Here is a 25,540-nt window from a genome sequence, read left to right as displayed (position 1 = left end):
TTCTTGGGCAGGTTCAATTCCTTTTGGAGCATTAAATGAGCACTGGCATTAAATGATCGGCGGAAATGCACACAGACTTTCCTGGCCTGCCTCAGGACATCCTGTAAGCCTGGGTACCTGCCCAAGAACCGCTGCACCACCAGGTTAAGGATGTGAGCCACACAGGGCACATGGGTCAGTTGTCCCTGCCGGAGGGCGGAGAGAAGGTTGGTGCCATTGTCGCAAACCACCATTCCTGGCTTAAGCTGGCGTGACCTCAACCACCTCTCGACCTGCCCCTGCAGAGCTGACAAAATATCTGCCCCCAGTGTGGCTCCTGTCTCCCAAACAAACAGTGCAAGCATGGCATGGCATCTTTTTGCCTGCGTACTTGCGTAGCCCCTTGAATGCCTACGGAGCACCGATGGTTCCTAGAACAAATGCACTGGAAGAGGCCATGGAGGAAGAAGAGGAGGGGGTGGAGGAGAGAGGTGTGTCACAACCAGTAGTAGCATTTTGGAGGCGTGGTGGCGGAACAACCTCCAACACTACTGCACCTTGTCCTGCATCCTTCCCAGCTGCCAGAAGAGTGACCCAATGGGCATTGAAAGATAGGTAACATCCCTGTCCATGCCTGCTGGACCATGAGTCAGTGGTAATGTGCACCTTACCACTGACTGCCCTGTCCAGGCGAGGCAAGGACATTGCCTTCCACAGACCGGTAGAGAGCCGGAATCGCCTTCCGTGAGAAAAAGTGGCGTTTGGGGACCTGCCACTGAGAAACCGTACATTGCACAAACTCACGGAAGGGGGCCCAGTCTACCAACTGAAAAGGCAGCAGTTGAAGTGCTAGCAATTTAGCCAAGCTAGCATTTAACCGCTGGGCATGTGGATGGCTGGGAGTGAACTTCTTTTGACGGTCCAGCAGCTGGGGCAGGGAAATTTGCCTGCTACAATCGGACGTGGGTGTACTGCTAGCAGAGTGCCCGTAAGTACTTGGCTGTGACACACCTAATTCTACACCTTCATTCCTCTCAGTGCAGGTTTCAGAGAGGACTGAAGGTCTAGTGGGGTTGGAGATCCCAGCTGAAGAGGAGCAAGGAGAGGTCCGCTTTGTTCTTTGGTGTGGGTCTTTAAGGTATGCTTGCCAATGAGCTGCATGGCAGGTCAACATGTGTCTGGTCAAGCACGTGGTGCCCAAGCGGCTGATGTTTTGGTCACGCCAGATACGCTTGAGACATATGTTGCAAATAGCAGCAGTGTGATCTGATGCACTCGTCTCAAAAAAGGCCCACGTCAAAGAACTTTTGGAATAACGCGCAGAGGCAGCGCCCTGCACAGGCGGAGCTCTGCGGTGTGATTCAGTAAGTGTGCTGCCCCTAAGCTGGCCCCCGGAGGGCATCCTGCCTCATTGGAGATGTGCCTCCTCCTCCTGCTCCTCTCTCCTATCAGGCACCCACATGGAGTCAGTGACCTCATCATCCCGTCCCTCTTCATGGCTGGAGCAAACCTGGCAGTATGCTGCAGCTGGTGGAACAAGACTGCCAGATTGCTGTCCTTCTTGAGCATCCCCTCTCTCTGCGCTCACGCTAATGCCTTCCTCTAGCTGGGTATCATCATCAGAGCCTTCAAAACGCTGGCCATCCTCCTGGAGCATGTACCTAACACTGTGCTCAAACAGTTCGGGGACTCCTCAGGAGGACATGGTGGGTCTAGGGAAGGAGTGACTGATGATGACATTGAGACAAGAGAAGAGGACACATTGGCAGCTGCTTTGCTAGTACCCTGAGCCTGGGTGAGAGAGGATGAAGAGGATGAAGAGGGCTTGCTCATCCACTGTACCAAGTCTTTGGCATGATGCTGCTCAACACGTCCAGCTGCCGAAAATAAGGACAAGCGTGTCCCATGGCCATGTGCTGATGATGATGCACTGCGTCCACGACCAGCACTGTTGTCTCTAGACACAGAGCCTGCTTGCCCTCTTTTATTGGCTCGTGACTGTCTGCCTCTCCTTGTTGGCCTTCCAGACATAGTAATGGCCTGCAGGGAGATGATAACAGCAATTGGGTAGTGTATATTGTGCTGGAGACACACAACACCCACTAATTCCTGCAGATGCCTGTATGATAGAACACCAGCAATAAAGGGTAGATACAGGTGTATACTGTGCTGTGCTGCAGGCACACAACACCCACTAACTACTGCAGATGCCTGTATGAGAGAACACCAGCAATAAAGGGTAGATACAGGTGTATACCGTGCTGGAGGCACACAACACCCACTAACTACTGCAGATGCCTGTATGAGAGAACACCAGCAATAAAGGGTAGATACAGATGTATATTGTGCTGTGTTGTAGGCACACAATACCCACTAACTACTGCAGATGCCTGTATGAGAGAACACCAGCAATAAAGGGTACATACAGGTGTATACTGTGCTGTGCTTGAGGCACACAACACCCACTAACTACTGCAGATGCCTGTATGAGAGAACACCAGCAATAAAGGGTAGATACAGGTGTATACTGTGCTGTAGGCACACAACACCCACTAACTACTGCAGATGCCTGTATGAGAGAACACCAGCAATAAAGGGTAGATACAGGTGTATACTGTGCTGTAGGCACACAACACCCACTAACTACTGCAGATGCCTGTATGAGAGAACACCAGCAATAAAGGGTAGATACAGGTGTATACTGCGCTGGAGGCACACAACACCCACTAACTCCTGCAGATGCCTGACAAAAGAACACACTGTCTATGTCTATCTAGCTCTTTCCCTGCACGCCGGAACACACTACACAAGGCCGCCGCGCTGGCGGCCTTATATAGTGTGGGGCGTGTACTAAACCCCCCTGAGCTATAATTGTCCACAGGCATCTTGCCTGTGGCCAATTATTGCTCTCTTTGCTGCCAGCACTGTGATTGGCCAAGCATGCGGGGTCACAGTGCATGCTTGGCCAATCATGAGCCAGCAATGCACTGCAATGGCGCAGTGCATTGTGGGCCGTGAGCGCAACACGAATTTGCAGATAACATTCGGTATTTGCCGAACGTGTGAACAGCCGATATTCGAATCGAACATACGTTTGACTCGGACACCAAGCTCATCCCTACTGAGGTCACATGGGAGCCACTCCAGTGGAACTGAAGTACTCTGATAACAGTTTAGGAGGGGCTCCCCACAGTAGTAGCCTTCAGGTGAAGCTGCATGCTATTGTGTTATTCACAGGGTTACCAGATAAGGATAAAGGGAAAAAGCCTGAAAAAGAAAACAAATGCAGCCACTACATTTAAGAATTGGTAATATGCATTTTTTTTTTAATTAGCAGTAGTAGAGTATTGTACTGTGCTAGCCATTAATGAATGCAGAACGTGTGACTTGTAGGCGATACCCTCTACTGACTTTATAACCTTTAGATAATAAAAGGTATCACTTAAATGGCAAACATTCAGATTTTTTAAATTTAGCTACTCTTCCAGGAGGCATGTGTCAAAACTACACAGCACAAGTCTCATTTTAGAGCCCATATGTACAAGTGCTTAACAAGAGTTTGACACATTTCAAGCAGAGCTCTTGAAGTTCTTAAAGTATTCTTGATGTTCTCTTCTATATATTATGATAATATTTTAGTTGTGGAATGCTGTATAAAAAGGTTGCTAATACCTTGACTAAAGCCACAACCATACTGCCTTATCAGTGGCCCTGCTTGTGCCTAATTTCAACATAGAGCTTTAGGCTTTGAATGTACACAGGCAATCAGCACGTCCTCGCCGTGAATCATTGGCCTTGACTTGCAGACAGGCTCCTGCTATGGCCAATCACAGTGGGGGTGCACATGCACGTGCCCTAAACCTGGAAATAGGCAGCGACGTACCAGTATGTCCCTTTGCCTAGAGCGGCCGCCTGTCTCCAGTGCAATGCAGGTGGGTGGTCGTTAAGTGCTTAACCGGTTCCCAACTGGCGCATGTGGATGTACGCTGGCAGAATGGCGCGGCTGGGCATACCTGTGCGTCCCTTTAAATTTGCCATTGCGTGAGTCGGGTCGTGGGTCTCGCGGACTCGATCGTCGCGGGAATACCCTTTTAATGTAAACAAGCATTTTCCCGTTCTGCCTAGTGACAGTGTCACTGATCTCTGCTCCCTGTGATCAGGAGCAGAGATCAGTGACGTGTCACATGTAGCCACTCCCTCCCACAGTTAGAATCAATCCCCAGGACATATTTAACCCTTACACTGCCCCCTAGTGGTTAACCCCTTCACTGCCAGTGTCATTTACACAGGAATCAGTGCATTTGTATAGCACTGATTGCTGTATAAATGACAATGGTCCCAAAAATGTGTCAAAAATGTCCGATGTGTCCTCTCATAATGTTGCAGCTAAATAAAAATCGCTGATCGCCGCCATTACTAATAAAAAAAAATATTAATAAAAATGCCATAAAACTATCCCGTATTTTGTTAATGCTATAACTTTCACACAAACCAATCAATACACGCTTATTGCGATTTTTTTTTTTTAACAAAAATATGTAGAAGAATACGTATCAGCCTAAACTGAGGAAAAAAATGTTTTTTTTTATATATTTTTGGGGGATATTTATTATAGCAAAATGTAAAAAATAATGAATTTTTTCAAAATTTACTCTCTTTTTTTTGTTATAGCACAACAATAAAAATCGCAGGGGTGATCAAATACCACCAAAAGAAAGCTCTATTTGTGGGGAAAAAAGATGTAAATTTTGTTAGGGAGCCAATTCGCACGACCGCACAATTGTCAGTTAAAGCGGCGCAGTGCCGTATCGCAAAAAGTGCTCTGGTCTTTGGCCAGCAAAATAGTCAGCGGCTTAAGTGGTTAAAAGTGTTTTTTTCCAAAACTTTGCCCTCTGTTCATTTTTCAATGTGCACTTGAAAATGCAGAAGGCTCCTAATTGCCACGTTTATATGCCTTTAGGCATGTTCATGCGCTTTTATGAGTGTTAAATGTTTGTTTATTTTGCTCAAAAGCTCCTCTCAAAAAGGCAATTCTGAAGAGTTTTTTTTTTCTGCCTCTAAGCGCTCCTGTAAATTCCCTAGTGTGCATGGACATATACAGTATCTCACAAAAGTGATTACACCCCTCACATTTTTGTAAATATTTTATTATACCTTTTCATGTGACAACACTGAAGAAATTACAATTTGCTACAATGTAAAGTAGTGAGTGTACAGCTTGTATAACAGTGTAAATTTGCTGTCCCCTCAAAATAACTCAACACACAGCCATTAATGACTAAACAACTGGCAACAGAATTGAGTACACCCCCTAAGTGAAAATGTCCAAATTGAGCCCAACTAACCATTTTCATCCCTGGTTTCATGTGACTCGTTAGTGTTACAAGGTCTCAGGTGTGAATGGGGAGTAGGTGTATTAAATTTGGTGTTATCGCTCTCACTCTCTCATACTGGTCACTGGAAGTTCAACATGGCACCTCATGGCAAAGAACGCTCTGAGGATATGAAAAAAAGAATTGTAAAGATGAATAATGATGGCCTAGGCTTTAAAAAGATTGGCAAAACCTTAAAAACTGAGCTGCAGCACGCTGGCCGAGACCATACAGCAATTTAACAGGACAGGTTACACTCAGAACAGACCTCGCCATGATCGACCAAAGAAGTTGAGTGCACGTGCTCAGAGTCATATCCAGAGGTTGTCTTTGGGAAATAGACATATGAGTGCTGCCAGCATTGTTGCAGAGGTTGAAGTGGTGGGGGGTCAGCCTGTCAGTGCTCAGACCATATGCCGCACACTGCATCAAATTGGTTTGCATAGCTGTTGTCCCAGAAGGAAGCCTCTTCTAAAGATGATGCACAAGCAAACAGTTTGCTGAAGACAAGCAGACTAAAGACATGGATTTCTGAAACCATGTCCTGTGGTCTGATGAGACCAAGTTAAACTTATTTGGTTCAGATGGTGTCAAGCGTGTGTGACGACAGCCAGGTGAAGAGTACAAAGACAAGTGTGTCTTGCCTACAGTCAAGCATGGTGGTCGGAGTGTCATGGTCTGGGCTGCATGAGTGCTGCCGGTACTGGGAAGCTACAGTTTACTGAGGAACCCACGAATGTCAACATGTACTGTAACATACTTAAGCAGAGCATGATCTCTTCCCTTTGGAGACTAGGCCACTGGGCAGTATTTCAACATGATAACGACCCCAAACAAACCTCCAAGACAACCACTGCCTTGCTAAAGAAGCTGAGGGTAAAGGTGATGGACTGGCCAAGCATGTCTTCAGACCTAAACCCTATTGAGCATTTGTGGGGCATCTGCAAATGGAAGGTGGAGAAGCACAAGGTCTCTAACATCCACCAGCTCCGTGATGTCATCACAGAGGAGTGAAAGAGGACTCCAGTGGCATCCTGTAAAGCTTTGGTGAACTCCATGTCCAAGAGGGTTAAGCCAGTGCTGGAAAATAATGGTGGCCACACAAAATATTGACACTTTGGACCCAATTTGGACATTTTCAATTAGGGGGTGTACTCACTTTTGTTGGCAGCAGTTTAGACAATTAATAGCTGTGTTGAGTTATTTTGAGGAGCCAGCAGATTTACACTGTTATACAAGCTGTACACTCACTACTTTACATTGTAGCAAAGTGTCATTTCTTCAGTGTTGTCACATGAAAAGATTTACAAAAATGTGAGGGGTGTACTCACTTTTGTGAGATACCATAGGCTAACATAGAATTTCTTCTACAAGCTTTAGAAAAAAAACACAAAATGCCTATATAAGAAGCATTTTTATGCCTAGTGTGCATGGACCCGTAATTGGCATGATGGTTGTGGCTTTAGCCAAGGTATTAGCAAGCTTTTTATACAGCATTCCGCAACTAAAATATTATCATAATATATAGAAGAGAACATCACCGTCTTTGCTTTTAGGTGTAATGTATTTCTTTGCATGCTACAACTTCAAAGTTGAGAAGCAAAGTGGTAATGGATGTACATACAGAGATCTCTGTGACACTCTGCACATATATTTGTAAAATGTTGTCTATGAATACCCCTGCTGACTTTATTTAGGTGAAAGCACACTCTAAAATGCATTTTTGAAATTCATAAAACTTGACATTTTCAAACCAATTTAAAAACTTCTGGTGTTCAAAGTTATATTTAAAAACGAAAAAAGTATAATTTTCAGAAGTTATAATTTGTTATATCTGTAAAAAAAATAAAAAAATAAAAAAACAAGTCCAGTAGCTGCACAGAAGTTCAATAAATGTATTTTATTTTAAAGAAAACCTGTCCTGAAATAACTAAGTAGGCTGTAATTGCTGATAACTTCTGAAAATTCTAGCTGTCTAATAAGCTTATAATACTTTCTTTCATTTTTTTACATGGCATAATTGTTCCCTCTTTCTGTGTAGGTTAAAAAAAAATAATTGTTAAAGTGTTTATAAACCCTTTTTTTTTTTTATAACAAACGTCACACGGTGTGCAACGGTTTTGCCAGAGCAGCCCAGATCCTCCTCTTCTGAGGTCTCCCGCTGGTGCTGCTGGCTCCTCCCCTTCTGCCAAGGGCCCACCATAGCTTGCGGCTTGTTACGGGGGCACTCATGAGGCCTCGCTCCCAGGCTGCACTCTGTGTTCCATTGACACACAGTGTAGCTCGACCCCTCTGCTCTCTCCTTGCTCACTGGCTGTGATTGACCAATGGCTCCTGATACTGTCTCTGAGTCTTTGTGGAGTTAAATAGCAAAGAGAGCCACTGCTCTTGGGCACAGCACTTGATCAAGTCTGCAATCAGTTTCATATGGGGGAGGGGGGGTTACCTGCAGAGAACGAATTAAGGTAAAAAAAACGTCAGCCTTTAGAAAAACTTTAAGCACTACCCACCCTCTTGAGCATTGCCCTCTGTGTCATCCATCATTCAACCCACTTTCTGTGAGCCCAGGCTGTTCTGGGGTGCCTTGGAGTGGCTCTGCAGCGTATGCATGTATTTGCAAATGTGTGCAAACCAAACCTCTGTTTTTAATGCAAACTGTTAGGATACTTTGGTTGGTAGAGGATTGGTTGATGAGTTGAGCTGGGGATCAGGGATGGGCCGAACGACCCCCTGTTTAGTTCGCACCACACCTTACGAACATCGCAAAAGTTTGGAGCCGAATAATGGACCCCATTGAAGTCTATGAAACCCGAACTGTAAAAATCAAAAGTGCCCATTTTGAAGGCTTATATGCAAGCAATTGGGCATACAATAGTTATGGGGGTCTGGGTATTGCCCTGGGGGACATGTATTAATGAAAACAAAGTTTGTAAAAAAAACTATTTTTAAATGAGCAGTGATTTATTGATGCTTGAAGTGAAAGCATAAAAATGAAAAATTCCTTTCAATATAGTGCATAGGGGGCCCCCTTAGTCTACCTGTAAAGTGGCACATCTGTAACTGTGTATAGAAGCTGCTGCAGAAACAATTGCATTTATAAAGCCCAAAAAAATCAATTTTCCCTGCAAGTTTTCTTTATTTTGTAAGCAACAGCTTGGGGAGCCAGTCTGTATAATGAGACCACAATGTAGTGCACTGGGAACAAGATTAGAGATTTTTTGGATAAATACTGGTGTCCACTGACTTTTATTAAAAGTAATAGGTGCAGAAAATTTGGTCTTTGGGTATCAGTGGCACCTTCACACCATAATCCTACAACAGCTACTCTTGATGAAAGCAAGAATTGGCCTTGCTGTCAAAAATTGCAATGATATGCACCTGTCAAGCAGGTGTGGAAAAATTGGTCTTTGGGTGTCAGTGGTGTCTTCAGACCATAACCCTATAGAGGTACTCTTCATGAAAGCAAGAATTGGCCTTGCTGTCAAAAATTGCAATGATAGGCACCTGTCAAACAGGTGCGGAAAAATTGGTCTTTTGGTGTTAATTGTGCCCATGAAGCCTACACCAAAAACATTCTTCCAGATAAAATCAACACCCACAATGCTAGGCAGCCTAGAAGTCCTGCATACATTTCTTATCCCAAAACACTTAATCAGCGACATTGGCATCAGGGGCTTCATAGATGGTGGTAATCCAGGACTGATTCATTTTGATATATGTCAGACGGTCCATGGAGTCTGTGGACAGACGCTATCTATTATCAGTAGGGATGAGCCAAACACTCTCCTATTCAGTTCAGGGTGTGGAGTATAAGGGCCAGCCGGTATTCTGCCAGGGACCCCTCACGAGGGTTTGGGCTTAGCTGTGTGCTGAAACCAAGGCATCAGAGTCAGACTCTTTGGCGTTAATGAGGATTAAAGTATCTGGAACTGCCTCCTCCCAGCCACGTACTACTCCCAAGGGTTCTGGGGATGGAAAACCATCTCTTACTGTTTGATGTATGCCTTCCTCTGCTTCAATGCCTCCAAAACTTCCAGAATCCTCCTCCTCCTCCCTCTCCTCTTGTGGGTTCTGTGGCATAGGAACAATGTTGTCTGCATAAAGGGGGCCTTGAGAGGAAAGGAAGTCCTCCTCTTCCTCCCGCTGCTCTGCCTTGAGTGCCCTGTCCATAATGCCACACAGAGTCTGCTCCAGCAGGAACAAAACAGGGATTGTGTCACTGATGCATGTATTGTCCAAGCTCACCATCCTTGTGGCCTCCTCAAATGGTGACAGTACAGTGCATGCATCCTTTATGAGCAGTCATTGGCGTGGGGAAAAAAGCAGAGCCTGCCTGAGCCTGTAATTTTGCCATACTCACAAAGGTACTCATTGACGGCCCTCTGCTGCATGTACAGCAGCTACAGCATTGCCAAAGTCAAGTTCCACCTAGTGGGCATGTCACAAATCAGGCGGTTTATGGGCAGGTGGAGTTCCCTCTGAATTTCAGCCAACCGAGCACTGGCTGTGTATGATTACCTGAAATGGCTACAGACTCTTCTGGCCTGCTTTATCAGATTTTCCAACCCTAGGTACCTATTTGGGAAATGCTGCACCACCAAATTGAGGACATGTGCCAGGCATGGCACATGTATCAACTCTTCCTGTCTAAGGGCGGACAGGAGGTTTGTGCCATTATTGCACACCACCATTCTGTGCTCCAGCTGGCGTAGCGTGAACCACCTCTGGGCCTGCCCCTACAGAGCTGCATGAATCTCTGCTCCAGTGTGGTTCCTGTCCTCTACAAACACCAGCTGAAGCACTGCATGGCACCTTTTAGTATGACTCATTGAATAGCTCCTTGAAAGCTTATGGGGTACTTGTGGTTCATATGACAATTCAGCAGAGGAGGACATTGAGTTGGAGGAGGAGGAGGAGGGGGTAGAGCTGACAAATATCACATCTTCACCGCTAGCTGTATGGAGACCAGGAGGCACAACAAGTTGCAGCACTGAGCCCTGTCCTGCATCCTTAGTGTTGCAGGACTCAGTGTGCTGTGAATGAAATATATCATCCCTGACCATGCTTGCTGGACCACGTGTCACCAGTAATGTGGACTTTGCAGCTAACTGTCTTGATGATTCCTCAACATTGCCTTCCACATGATGGTACAGAGCTGTAGAGCTGTAATGGCCTTATGTGAAAAGAAATAGTGACTGGGAACCTGCCATTGCGATACAGCACATTCTGAAATTTCACAGAAGGGGGCAGAATCCACTAGATGGAAAGGCAGAAGTTTTAGAGCCAGCAGCTTTGGCAAGCTTGTATTTAGATGCTGGGAATATGGCAGTGACTGTATTTTTTTTTTTTGCGGAGCAGATGGGGCAGAGAAATTTGCCGGCTTTAGTCTACAGCTGGTGGTGTGCTGCCAAGGACCTTTACCATAATCCCTGTCAGTGGAGGCTGCTGAGAGGTCATGCGGTATAGCAGGTGCAGACTGAGGCAAGTAAGGAGGAGGGACGGATCTGAGCCCCTTTTTGTGGCTTTCAGGTGCTCTTGCCAATGAGCTGAATGGTGGGAGGTTAAATGCCTTGTCAAGCATTTGGTATCGAAATGGCTGGTGTTTTTACCCCACTTGATGTTCTTGAGACAACATTTGCAAATTGCACCAGTGCGATCAGCTGCACATGTGCTAAAAAAGGCCCAGAAAGCTGAACTGTGGGAAGTGGGCCAGGAGATAACCGCTCCACAATGTAATAGGGTGGATGCTCTCTACTCTTCCATGATGGCTGCCTCGTTGGGGTTGTGCCTCACCCTCACTTTCTTCCTCTGTTCTATCAGAGCAGTCAGTGACCACATCATCATCATCTCCTCTATCCTCATTATCACTGGAGACAACTTGTCAATACACTGCGGCTGGGGGAACATGACTGCCAATAAGTGTACCAGTGTTTTCCCCTCTCTGTAGGCTCATGTTCCTGCTTTCCTCGACCTCAGAACCAACATCTGAATAAAGTAATGGCACTGAACTATACTGCGTTAAACGGAATGTAACACACTGAAATATACAGGGTTAAACTTACATAGTTACATTGTTACATAGTAAGAAGAGGGGAGCACGAGAGTTGGGACTTTATATGAAGCACAGGATAGCGATTGAATAATTGAGGTTGAACGAGGGAATTTTTATTCACATCGATGGCTTGTAAATATACATATAGTGTTCATATCAGAATAAATGGTAAATACAGTGACACTGTATTTACCATTTATTCTGATATGAACACTATATGTATATTTACAAGCCATCGATGTGAATAAAAATTCCCTCGTTCAACCTCAATTATTCAATCGCTATCCTGTGCTTCATATAAAGTCCCAACTCTCGTGCTCCCCTCTTCTCGATATAAGGGATGGAAATGCATGACCTTACCGGGTCATGATTTCATTCAAAGTCCCATAGGGATGGACATACGTGACCTTACCAGGTCTAGGTCTCCTAAAAGTCCCTAAATGTCTCCTTTGTTCTTTTTCAATATAACTAGGGATGGAAGCACATGTTCTAGCTTTATTATTATATTTTGACTACCACTCTTGCATTATTCGACCTAATGTTGAGCCTTCCCTGTTTTGTTATTTGTTTTATTGTTTACCCATTCTAATGATCCATTTATACCTGTATATCAATCCAACTTATACTATGTGTTTGGAGCGTTGGCTTCTGATGTGTGGGATTGGCTGCCGTGGTGTTGTGTCTCTCTCCTCATCCGGGGGCCGTGATGCGCACTGCGGACCTCTGCCGATCCCCCGCCCTGTGCGTGTGTGGGGGGCGGGGGTGCCGCACTGCGCGTCGACGTCACGCATCCCACGCTGCACGTGCGGCGTTCGCCGCGCTGTCACGTGTTTGCGGTTGGGCTTTCCAAACTCGTTGGCAATGGAGGTGCTCAGGTGTTGGTTGGTGGGATATTGTTATCCTGACCGGCATCACCCCTCCCCCATACCTGCCATACGGCGTGACGTTGGTGGGCGGTCCTGCGGGGGCGTTTATATGGCGGCATGTCTCCGGGGCGGTCTTGACACTCGAGGCTCTCATCACACCAAAATACACAACTCGGAATTCCTCCTCCTTTTGGTCTTTTTGTTACTATAGGTACACCTACACTTTTGCATTATTTTTAACTGGTACTTTAGCTTCTGTTTTATCTAATTGACCCACCTATTCTTCTGTTACTGTTTGTTTGGCAGCCTCTCTGGCTGCCTACTTTGTTTCCTAGCATCACAATTTTCATTCTTTCTTTCAACAACGGTGCTCTTTTCCCCTCCCATTTTTTCTTACTTCCCAGTCACCTTTGACTACTAGTCTAGTCTAATTTCCTTCACTTTCACACAGTTTTGCCTCATAGTTTCATGCCCGCCCGGATCTGTGCCTGCGTGTGCGCCTCTGGTGGGCTGTCTGCCAGGGCTCCCGGATGGGGGTGGTATTTGATGCCTCGGCACCCCGTTATCACACCATTAACTGACGGATCTCCATTAGTAAGTATATATTTTGGGGCTGTTCTGGTTTTTACCCCACTCCCCTGAACCATTTTAAATTTTGACTATGTCCTCATTATCATTTTTACTTTAGACTACCACGTGCATGCTCCTGATGAGTGGCATGTCAGCCACGAAACGCGTAGAGCTATTTAATGCCGTGTTTCCATCTACATACATCCAGATTTTAAAGTTATGACACTATTATTACCCCTAACAGGCTCAGTGAGGCCTTAGGTCCTGCAAATTGTATCTTGTAATTATTAATTTATCTAACCCTGCCTTGGTGGAACTACGGAATTTTATTAGAGTTTTACTCATGACAATTGCTTATGACTGTATTTACTGCTTTGTTACCTTGTATAATTTTTGACTATTTGACTCCAGTCGTCATATTCTGAGACAATTGTACTATCATGGATAATTTTGTCACTGTATTTACCATTTATTCTGATATGAACACTATATGTATATTTACAAGCCATCGATGTGAATAAAAATTCCCTCGTTCAACCTCAATTATTCAATCGCTATCCTGTGCTTCATATAAAGTCCCAACTCTCGTGCTCCCCTCTTCTCGATATAAGGGATGGAAATGCATGACCTTACCGGGTCATGATTTCATTCAAAGTCCAATAGGGATGGACATACGTGACCTTACCAGGTCTAGGTCTCCTAAAAGTCCCTAAATGTCTCCTTTGTTCTTTTTCATTGTTACATAGTAGATGAGGTTGGAAAAAGACACAAGTCCATCAAGTCCAACCTATGTGTGTGATTATATGTCAGTATGTTAAGGTCGTTCAAGTGATCTAAGTTTTTTTAAACTATCGATGCCCCCCCCCCCCCCCGCTGAGATCACCGCCTGTGGAAGAGAATTCCACATCCTTGTCACTCTTACAGTAAAAAACCCTGTACGTAGTTTAAGATCAAACCTCTTTTCTTCTCAATTTAATGAGTGGCCACATGTCTTGTTAAACTCCCTTCCGCGAAAATGTTTTATCCCTATTGTGGGGTTACCAGTATGGTATTTGTAAATTTAAATCATATCCCCTCTCAAGCATCTCTTCTCCAGAGAGAATAAGTTCAGTGCCCGCAACCTTTCTTCATAACTAATGTCTTCCAGACCCTTTATTAGCTTTATTGAACTTCTTTGTACTTGCTCCATTTCCAGTACATCCTTCCTGAGGACTGGTGCCCAGAACTGGACAGCATACTCAAGGTGCAGCTGGACAAGTGTCTTGTAGAGTGGGAGAATTAGCGCTTTATCCCTAGAGTTAATCCCTTTTTTAATGCATGCCAATATTCTGTTTGCTTTGCTACAAGAAGCTTGCTGAGCCTATCATCTACTAGATTCCTCAGGTCCTTTTCCATCCTAGATTCCCCCAGAGGTACTTCCCCCAGTGTATAGATTGCATTCATATTTTTGACACCCAAATGCATTATTTTTAATTTTTGCCATGAAGTTGCCCACCCCATTAGTTTGTTCAGATCTTCTTGCAAGGTTGCCATTTCCTGCAGAGAAGTTATTGCCCTGCTTAACTTAGTGTCATCTGCAAATTCAGAGATTGAACTGTTTAGCCCATCCTCCAGGTAATTTATGAACAAATTTAAATAGGATTTATCCCAGCACAGAACCCTGTGGGACCCACTACCCACCCCTGACCATTCCTAGTATTCCCCATGTATCACCACCCTCTGAACTTGCCCTTGTAGCCAGTTTTCAATCCATGTACTCACCCTATGGTCCATGCCAATGGACCTTATTTTGTACAGTAAACGTTTAATGGGAACGTTGTCAAATGTTTTTGCAGTTACTTGCAGTAACCCACAGAAATATATTACTCCCACTGACTGAACTATCCCTAGATTCACACTAATGTAAAGATGAATGGTGGTCACACTACATTCACACTGACTGTACTATCCCTAGATTTACACTAAACTGATATTCTACACTGGCAATAGAATCACAATGGCACACGATAGCACACTAACTGTCTAGCAGCACTGAACAGTGCCTTGTTCTATCTCTCTCCATGCCGATATCACACAAAAAATGACCGCAATTGAAAGAATACTTTTATAGTGTGGGGCGGGTCTAAGAACAATGAACCATAATTGGATAGAGTCATAATGATAGCATCCAATCATGGCTCTAAAAGTGCAAAACTTTCATTGTTTCAGCCAATCAGGGCTTTAAATGCACTATGTGGCAGAGCAGTGCATTATGGTCATTTAGCGGGCCGAACAAACAGTTGAACACCCTGATAATATGAGTGTTCGTCAAACGCGCAAACAGACAATGTTCGGCCCAAATTCATGCTGGGGCTGAACCGTTCTCCTATCCCTACTGGAGATATTCTTTGGTTTTGTTTTGCATGTGTCGCCCTTCAATGTGCTTTTTGCTGTAAAGGCTACTTATTGGGGGGAGGGGGGGGGGGGGTGGCAGTGGACATTTGTTTTTTAATGATGTAATATTGTTGAGGGGAAGCACTGTATAACTTTGCTGCCATTGTGCTATGTGATAGGTGACCAGTGTGTCCCTATGCCTTTAAGAAAGGGTGGGCTACCTCCAGGCTCACCTGTCCTCTATCTTTCCATTAGAATGCATGTGCTTCTACTTTGAAAGGACTGCAGAAATATCGGGGTGCCCTGGAATCGCTCTGCAGCTTACGCATGTATTTGCAAATGTGTGCTAATGAAACCCCTGTTTTTATGTTTTTACGCATACTGTTAGACAGGATAATTCAGCTGGTAGCATGCTGGTTGGTGAGTTAAGCTGGGAATATTATTTGTTTTTGTTTTTCATGCGCCCCCCTTCCATGTACTCCTTGTTATGAAGGGCAGTTATAGGTGGGGCAGTGGGCAGTTGTTTGTCCCGAACACATCCAGACGCAAACCTCCAAACTTTTCGAGATAGGAACAAGGGACACCTATTAGCAAAGGTATGTAAGCCTAGAACACTCCCCCTACCACACCCCCCTTAAAGAAAAATTAGACAAAAAATAATGATTAGTTAAACCAACAAGTGCTTTTTTTACCACTACTATTCCTTTATATTGGCTTTTGACATTCACAAATGCAATAACTTAGAAATTGGATGGAAATATGTTTTGAAAGATAAATAGTAGGGCTGCGGAAATTAACGATTAATTGTTCGATTAATCGTTAATTTCTTTGATCGATCAAAATTATTTTGATCGAGGACGATCCGCGGAGTGAGCTCCGCGGTCACGCCCATAGGAAAGGCCGCGGCTTCGGCCTAGCTCCGGAGCCGCGGCCATCTTGGTCCACCCGACGGCGGCTTAGTAGTGGCGCGCTGACGTCATCATCGCCCGCCTGTTTGTTCCGTCTACTCTGAAGATGGATGGGTCTGCCTGCTGTCTATTCCGGACAGAGCAGACAATCGTTAATATTAAGGTATTGGGGAGATGTGGGCAGTAAATTATGGGGTAGATGTGGACATTACAATATGGCAGAAATGTGGGCAGTACAGTATGGCAGAGATTTGGGCAGTACAGTATGGCGGAGATGTGGGCAGTACAGTATGGCAGAGATGTGGACATTACAATATGGCAGAGATGTGGGCAGTACAGTATGGCAGAGATGTGGGCAGTACAGTATGGCGGAGATGTGGGCAGTACAGTATGGCAGAGATGTGGGCAGTACAGTATGGCAGAGATGTGGGCAGTACAGTATGGCGGAGATGTGGACATTACAGTATGGGGGGAGATGTGGACAGTACAGTATGGCGGGAGATGTGGATATTACAGTATGGCGGGAGATGTGGATATTACAGTATGGCGGGAGATGTGGATATTACAGTATGGGGGGAGATGTGGACAGTACAGTATGGCGGGAGATGTGGATATTACAGTATGGCGGGAGATGTGGATATTACAGTATGGCGGGAGATGTGGATATTACAGTATGGCGGGAGATGTGGGTATTGCAGTATGGGGGGAGATGTGGATATTACAGTATGGCGGGAGATGTGGGTATTGCAGTATGGGGGGAGATGTGGATATTACAGTGGGGACTATATATGGTGGTGTTCCGAAAAATTATCCAATCCGTGACTCTGATCTGAGGAATGATCCAAACTGTGAGTTTTTTGATCTGTTGCACCCTTAATGTCCGTGACATCACCGGACAGCCTGGACAGTGTATATTTTTTGTGGAAATTGAAATTCCTTAGTGTTCAGCTTGCATACGGGGGGGGGGGGGTTTATTAATTTTTGCACTGATTGCATATTTCTTTCTGCTTTTATAGCCTGGACAGTGAGACTTACCCTGCTGAATGCGTGCAAACTGCACCCACTGGATTGCGATACCTATCTGTGGAGCAGGAGGATGCATCAGGCTCCATCAAGGGAAGGGGGCAAAAAGGGAAACGTTCTGTGAGAACTTGAAAACCTCCACTGTTAACAATGTGACGGAAAGAGATCCTTGGCGTTCTATATAAAATTTTAATTTACATAGATGTTTAGACAGTAAACAACAATGGCGAGCAATGAAAGCAACGTTGCAGTTAAGCATATAAGCGGAAAGTTGAGCAAGCATTTCATTTTTAGACTAACTGCTGATGGCAAAGTAGACGATGGCAACAAAGTTTACTGCATTCACTGCAATAAACAGTTTGCTTTTCGTGGTTCAAATACATCGCTGACGTACCACCTACAGCACAAACATCCACTTAAGTATCAACACGTTGTCAACAGTGACCGGCAGAAGAGTTCTTCAGTACAATCAATATCTAATTTCTTGTCGTCTCAGTCAAACAAGCCTATAAGTGACAAAGTTTCTGCGGACTTGAAAATTGCTATTGCTCAGTGGATTGCCAGTTCAGGACGTCCAACAGCAATTGTGGAAGATGATGGACTACAAACAGTACTACGTATAGCTCTTCAAAACCAGACTTATAAGTTACCCACTCGCCGTACCATCGACGCTGTAATTGGTCAGATGTACAACGAGAAACTAACACAGCATAAGAAAGCTATAGAAAGTATTCACAGTATTGCTCTCGCTACTGACTTTTGGACCTCAAACAACAATGAATCATACTGTGGTATAACAGGACACTGGATTGATTCCGACTGGAAACTGAGATCAGTAGCTTTAGGTTGCTTACTTGTGGATGAACGCACTGCTGAAAACGTTGCCAGTTTCTATAAAGAGTTTGCTGCAACATGGAACATCACCGATAAAATATGCTGTATCATAACGGACAATGCACGAAACATGGTTGCTGCTATCGGACAAACGGATTACAGTCACATACCATGTATCGCACATTGTCTTCAACTTAGCATATTAGCAGGTTTGAAGGCAGCTGACTCATCACCTCTTGTGGCAAAATGTCGACACTTAGTTGGACATTTCAAGCACAGCTCGGCCAACACATCTGAACTGAAGAGCAGCCATTCCAGTGTCTCTTCGCCGAAAGATGTCATGTTCCACAAATTGCAACAGGATGTGGCAACTCGTTGGAACAGTACCTACATGATGTTAGCCAGATTGCTGGAAGTCAAAGATGCCATAATGCAGTATCACATTGATCATCCAAAAAACTACAGTGGACCAAAACTGACAGAGTCAGATTGGGACAAAATGGCCAAATATACATCAGTCTTAGGTTCACTTGCAGATGCTACGGAATATGTTGGGGGGGAACAATATGCGACATGTTCTGCCGTTCTTCCATTACAGGCCTTTTTGCGTAGACTGTTAATAGTTAATGATGACGATCCAGGTTATATTGGACGATTCAAAACTGCAACATTGAACGACTTCACAAACAGAATTGAAGGCATTGATGCTTTGACAATATTGCAAATGGCTGTGGCTTTAGATCCACGTTACAAGAAACTCACCTGTTTAAGAAGAGAGAAACGCGAAGCAGTGTGGACAGCATTGTCGAATGCATGCAGGGCCTTCCACGATAGAACACAGCCAGCAGGACGTCCAACAGACTTAGAAGGAAAAAGCAATGATGAGACAAAAGTACCTGTGCCGAAGAAACAAAAACTTACTCTGTTGCTGAGCGACTCTGAATCACAATCCTCAGCTGACGAATCAGATGCAGTACACAGTGTACAGGCCGAGCTGACGCGGTACCAAGTAGAAGCTCCCATTCCAGAAACGGAGGATCCGCTCATGTGGTGGAAACTTAATAACCATCGTTTTCCTGTCCTAAGCAGTTTTGTGCAGACAATTCTTTGTGTACCGGCAACATCTGTTCCGTGTGAAAGACTGTTCAGTTCTTCAGGGTATATCGTAAATAAAATGCGATCCTGTCTGCTTCCAGAAAATGTAAACACCCTGGTATGTCTTCGTGACTGGCTAAAGTGATGCCTAGATATACTAGATACGTTTTATAAGTTAAACTAACTTTCTACATTGTTCTTTAAGTTTAATAAAAAAAAAATTGAAAAAACTGTATGTGCGTTTATAATTAATCGAAATTAATCGATTAATCGATTAAAAAAAAAATAGATTAATCGAACACAAAAATTTTAATCAGTAACAGCCCTAATAAATAGTGCATTTTATAAACAACTATATAGATCAGACCAAAATGAAGGACACGTGAGGAGGAAAGAGGGACAGAGGGACTTAATTCCAAATCAAGGACAGTCCCTCCAAATCAGGGACAGTTGGGAGCTATGCACACGGGTTCGGTATTGCAGAAGTTTACATTAAATGGTGCTACCATTAGTATGGTTGTATCCAACACTGAGGACCACCAACTGCCAGTGAAGAAGATGTACCCTGCTCATTATATAACTGGAAGAAATCCAGATTTTAAGTGTACGTAAATTAAAAACATAGACCCGGGACTTTATTGCATTGTTCCTGATTGTAATCATTCTTTTCAAAAGCACTGCAAATACTTGGTTATCTTGCCAATCCTATTGATTAACCACTTTCAGACCGGACCATTTTGCTGGTAAATGACCAGAGGTCTTTTTACACTTTGGCACTGCGCTGCTTTAACTGGTAATTGCGCGGTCATGCAATGTTGTACCCAAACAAAATTTGCGTCCTTTTCTTCCCACAAATAGAGCTTTCTTTTGATGGTATTTGATTGCCTCTGCGATTTTTATTTTTTGCGATATAAACGTAAAAAGACCGCAAATTTTGAAAAAAAATGATATTTTCTACTTTTTGTTATTAGAAAAATCCAATAAACTCAATTTTAGTCATACATTTAGGCCAAAATGTATTCAGCCACATGTCTTTGGTAAAAAAAAAGTCAATAATTGTATATTTATTGGTTTGCGCAAAAGTTGTCACATCTACAAACTAAGGTACGTTTTCTGGAATTTACGCAGCTTTTAGTTTACGACTGCCTATCTCATTTCTTGAGGTGCTAAAATGGCAGGGCAGTACAAAACCCCCCCAAATGACCCCATTTTGGAAAGTAGACCCCCTAAGGAAATTGATAAGAGGCATGTTGAGCCCATTGAATATTTTATTTTTTTGCCTCAAGCGATTGAATAATGACAAAAAAAAAATTTTTTTTTTTTTTTTACACAAAGTTGTCACTAAATGATATATTGCTCACACATGCTATGGGCGTATGTGAAATGACACCCCAAAATAAATTCTGCTGCTTCTCCTGAGTACGGGGATACCACATATGTGGGACTTTTTGGGAGCCTAGCCGCGTACGGGGCCCCGAAAACCAAGCACCGCCTTCAGGCTTTCTAAGGGCGTAAATTTTTGAGTTCACTTCTCACTACCTATTACAGTTTTGAAGGCCATAAAATGCCAAGATGGCACAAAACCCCCACAAATGACCCCATTTTAGAAAGTAGACACCCCAAGCTATTTGCTGAGAGGCATGTTGAGTTCATGGAATATTTTATATTTTGCCACAAGTTGCGGGAAAATTACAAACTTTTTTTTTTTTTTTTTTTTTTTCACAAAGTTGTCACTAAATGATATATTGCTCACACATGCCATGGGCATATGTGAAATGACACCCCAAAATAAATTCTGCTGCTTCTCCTGAGTACGGGGATACCACATATGTGGGACTTTTTGGGAGCCTAGCCGCGTACGGGGCCCCGAAAACCAAGCACCGCCTTCAGGCTTTCTAAGGGCGTAAATATTTGACTTCACTCCTCACTACCTATTACAGTTTTGAAGGCCATAAAATGCCAAGATGGCACAAAACCCCCACAAATGACCCCATTTTAGAAAGTAGACACCCCAAGCTATTTGCTGAGAGGCATGTTGAGTCCATGGAATATTTTATATTTTGCCACAAGTTGCGGGAAAATTACAAACTTTTTTTTTTTTTTTTTTTTTTCACAAAGTTGTCACTAAATGATATATTGCTCACGCATGCCATGGGCATATGTGAAATGACACCCCAAAATAAATTCTGCTGCTTCTCCTGAGTACGGGGATACCACATATGTGGGACTTTTTGGGAGCCTAGCCGCGTACGGGGCCCCGAAAACCAAGCACCGCCTTCAGGCTTTCTAAGGGCGTTACAGTTTTGAAGGCCATAAAATGCCAAGATGGCACAAACCCCCCCCAAATGACCCCATTTTGGAAAGTAGACACCCCTAAATTTAGGGGTACACTAGTGAGACTAGGTAATAAATGGCGGGTGCCCTGAAACTATAAAAAAATAACTAACCAACCAGCGTCACCTGTAACAGTTATATGGTGATCACTGGTGAAAGGGTTAACTAGGGGGCAATCAGGGGGCTTTATGCGGTAGTATATGGGGGTCCCTGGCGCTATAAAAAGCTGCGGCGAACCTAAATACCTACTTGCCTAACTAGCGTCACCTGTGACACTAATACAGCGATCAGAAAAACGATCGCTTATTAGGCTGGGTTCACACTGGAGCGATGCGGGAACGCCACGAATGCGCGGCGGGTTCCCGCATCGCATGCCTCCCGGCGGCAGTTCACACTGCCCTATGCGAACTGCTGGGAGTGTCAGTGAAATGTTACTGACACCCCCAGATCAGTTCGCATATCGCAGTGCGATCTGCAAACTCGGATCGCATGGTGTGAACACCCATGCGATCCGATTCTGCTGCGGGCCAAAAAAAGGGTCCCGTGCGAATTTGCGGCGGGTGCGGCGGGTGTGGCGGGTGCGGCGAATGGCTGAACTCGAATCGCACAGAGATCGGATGTGATTTGCACTGCAGTGCGAATCACATCCGTTCTCAAACCGCTGCAATCTGAACCCAGCCTTAGTGACACTGGCGACGGGGGGTGATCACGGGGTTAAACCTTTATTGGGGGGGTTAGGGGGGTACCTTAGAACTAAAGGGGGCTAACCCTAACTGCCCTAACAGTTATTAGTCACAAATGACACCCGCCGGGTGATCAGGGGGTTAAACCTTTATTAGGTAATAAATGGCGGGTGCCCTGAAACTATAAAAAAATAACTAACCAACCAGCGTCACCTGTAACAGTTATATGGTGATCACTGGTGAAAGGGTTAACTAGGGGGCAATCAGGGGGCTTTATGCGGTAGTATATGGGGGTCCCTGGCGCTATAAAAAGCTGCGGCGAACCTAAATACCTACCTGCCTAACTAGCGTCACCTGGGACACTAATACGGCGATCAGAAAAATGATCGCTTATTAGGCTGGGTTCACACTGGAGCGATGCGGAAACGCCGCGAATCCGCGGCGGGTTCCCGCATCGCATGCCTCCCGGCGGCAGTTCACACTGCCCTATGCGAACTGCTGGGAGTGTCAGTGAAATGTTACTGACACCCCCAGATCAGTTCGCATATCGCAGTGCGATCTGCAAACTCGGATCGCATGGTGTGAACACCCATGCGATCCGATTCTGCTGCGGGCCAAAAAAAGGGTCCCGTGCGAATTTGCGGCGGGTGCGGCGGGTGTGGCGGGTGCGGCGGGTGCGGCGAATGGCTGAACTCGAATCGCACAGAGATCGGATGTGATTTGCACTGCAGTGCGGTGCGAATCACATTCGTTCTCATAAACCGCTGCAATGTGAACCCAGCCTTAGTGACACTGGCGACGGGGGGTGATCACGGGGTTAAACCTTTATTGGGGGGGTTAGGGGGGTACATTAGAACTAAAGGGGGCTAACTCTAACTGCCCTAACAGTTATTACAGTCACAAATGACACCAATGCAAAAAAAAAAAAAAAAAAAAAAAAAATGACATTGGTGTCACTGTGACTGGGGGGCAGGGGTAATTGGGGGGGTGATCGGGGGGTAAAGGGGGGGTGTGAGTGTGCCTGGCATGTTCTACTGTGTGTGGGATGTGTTGGTGCAACTCACTGATCCGCTCTCCTCCGTGTCGGAACGAAAAATACCGACACGGAGGAGAGAATACATCACTTCCTCTCCTGTGTTTACATTACAGGAGAGGAAGTGATGTCACCGGGGATTTCTATTCGTCGGGAGCGATCGCGAGGGGGTGGCCATGAATGAATGGCCGTCCCCTCGTCCGGGATCGCTCCCGAACGAAAACCGACCGCCGCAGGCACCGGGCGGGGGCCCGATCGGGCCCCCGACCCGCGGGAGGCAAATCACGTACATGTACGTGCTTATGCCTGCCCGTGCCATTCTGCCGACGTACATCGGCGTTAGGCGGTCGGCAAGTGGTTAAAGGGCTTCCTGTTTAAAACTGACCACCCAAAGCACAGAAGCAGATTCATGCCAGCATGGTCAGATTGCAACCTTTGTTCTTCTATTAAGACTAGGGTTTGGAGTGAACGGTTCTGCCCAAGCATGAGTTCAGGCTAAACTTTGGCCGTTCGCCCATTTGCCCAACAACCAAATTATTGTGTCGTTCACCTGTTTGTTCAGCCTGCCGAACAACCACAATGCACTGCGCTAACGCACAGTACATTGAAAGCCTGATTGGATGAAGCAATGAAAGCTTCGTCCATTCAGGGCACAGATCCCTGTCAGAGCCATGACTGGACACTGTTATGATGACTGTATCCAATCATGGCTCATTGCTCTTAATCCCACCCCACACTATAAAAGTATTCTTTCAATAGTGGCCATTTGTAGTGTGGTAGCGGCGTGTAGAGGGATAGAACAGGGCTCTGTTCAGTGCTATTAGACAGTTAGTGTGCTATAGTGTGCTATTCTGATTCTATTGTCAGTGCAGAATATCAGTTTAGTGTGTATCTAGGGATAATTTAGTGTGAGTGTAGTGTGACCATTTATCTTTACATTAGTGTGAATGTAGGGATATTTCAGTCAGTGTGAGTGTAGTGCAACCACCATTTATCTTTACAATAGTGTGAATGTAGGGATAGTTCAGTCAGTGTGTGACCGTTTAACACAGTATATTTAATTACGTTACTGCAAGTTTCACACCTTATATTTCAGTGCGTTACATGCCATTTAACACAGTACATTTCTGTGTGTTAGTGCACGCTTAACACAGTATATTTCAGTTGTGTTACTGCAAGTTAAAGGCTGTGTATTTCAGTGCGTTATGTGCCATTTAATGCAGCACATTTCTGGGCATTACTGCACTCGTAACGCAGTGTATTTCAGTTGCATTACTGCAAGTTTAACATTGTACATTTCAGTGCATTGCTGCAAGTTTAACGCTGTATATTTCATTGCGTTACTGCAAGTTTAACACCATATATTTAATTGCGTTACTGCAAGTTTAATGCTGTATATTTCATTGCGTTACTGCAAGTTTAACACCATATAATTAATTGCGTTACTGCAAGTTTAATTCCGTATATTTCAAAGCGTTAAGGCAAGTTTAACGCCATATAGTTCTGTGCGCTACTGCAAGTTTAACGCTATATACTTCATTGCATTACTGCAAGTTTAACGCCATAAATTTAATTGCGTTAATGGAAGTTTAACACCATATATTTCATTGCATTACTGCAAGTTTAACCCTTTCCAGCCGAGCGTACGCAGATGTGCGTACTCGGCTTCCGGGGGTTATACCGGGATGATGCCCGCACCTGCAGGCATCATCCCGGTACCGTTTTTTGCAGCAGGCGATTGGCTATCCAGGCATAACAACCGATGCGGCTAAAAGCCGCTCGGCTGTTATGCCGGAGGAGCGGGAGGGGACGTCCCCCCCTCCCGCCGCCTCTCGCCGCTGTTACCGGTGCTTCCGCTCGATCGGGAGCACCGATTCGCAATCCGACGCCTCCGGCTGCTGCGGAGGAACTGGAACGAAGCCGCAATCGGCTTCGTTCCAGTCTCCTCATCGTAAACACGGAAGCGACGTCATGACGTCACTTCCCGTTTACTCGGCTGCCAATGGCGCCGGTTTTAAAAAAATATCCGGTATTCAGAATCGTCGTTTTCGGCGATCTGAATACATTGAAGTGTAAAGGAGGGGTCTTTTAGACCCCCGATCCCTCCATAAAGAGGACCTGTCACCACCTATTACTGTCACAAGGGATGTTTACATTCCTTGTGACAGCAATAAAAGTGATCAATTTTTTATTTATTTTTTTAAAAACAATTTAGTCATTTTAAAATAAATAAAATAAATAAAAAAAGAAAAAAATTTTTTTTAAAGCGCCCGCCGTCCCCGCGAGCTCGCAAAGCAAAGAAAACGCATACGGAAGTCGCGCCCGCGTATGTAAACGGTGTTCAAATCACACATGTGAGGTATCGCCGTGATCGTCAGAGCGAGAGCAATAATTCTAGAACTAGACCTCCTCTGTAAC

At 44.8% G+C, this 25,540-nt stretch overlaps 1 protein-coding gene across 1 annotated transcript; it reads left to right on the top strand.

Annotated features, from left to right (window-relative positions):
- Window positions 1–17,366: 17,366 nt before the first annotated feature.
- On the top strand, window positions 17,367–19,217 carry LOC143998102 (E3 SUMO-protein ligase ZBED1-like). The gene has a single exon (XM_077493848.1). The coding sequence runs from the start codon at window positions 17,367–17,369 to the stop codon at window positions 19,215–19,217; it is 1,851 nt and encodes a 616-aa protein (XP_077349974.1).
- The last annotated feature ends 6,323 nt before the right edge of the window (window positions 19,218–25,540 follow it).

The sequence above is a fragment of the Lithobates pipiens genome, unplaced genomic scaffold (assembly GCF_037356315.1).
Source record: "Lithobates pipiens isolate NorthernLeopardFrog02 unplaced genomic scaffold, aLitPip1_a1.2 Scaffold_19, whole genome shotgun sequence".
NCBI classification, from domain to species: Eukaryota; Metazoa; Chordata; class Amphibia; order Anura; family Ranidae; genus Lithobates; species Lithobates pipiens.
Note: the sequence above shows the minus strand (reverse complement) of the source record. Positions and strands in the feature narration are given on the sequence as shown.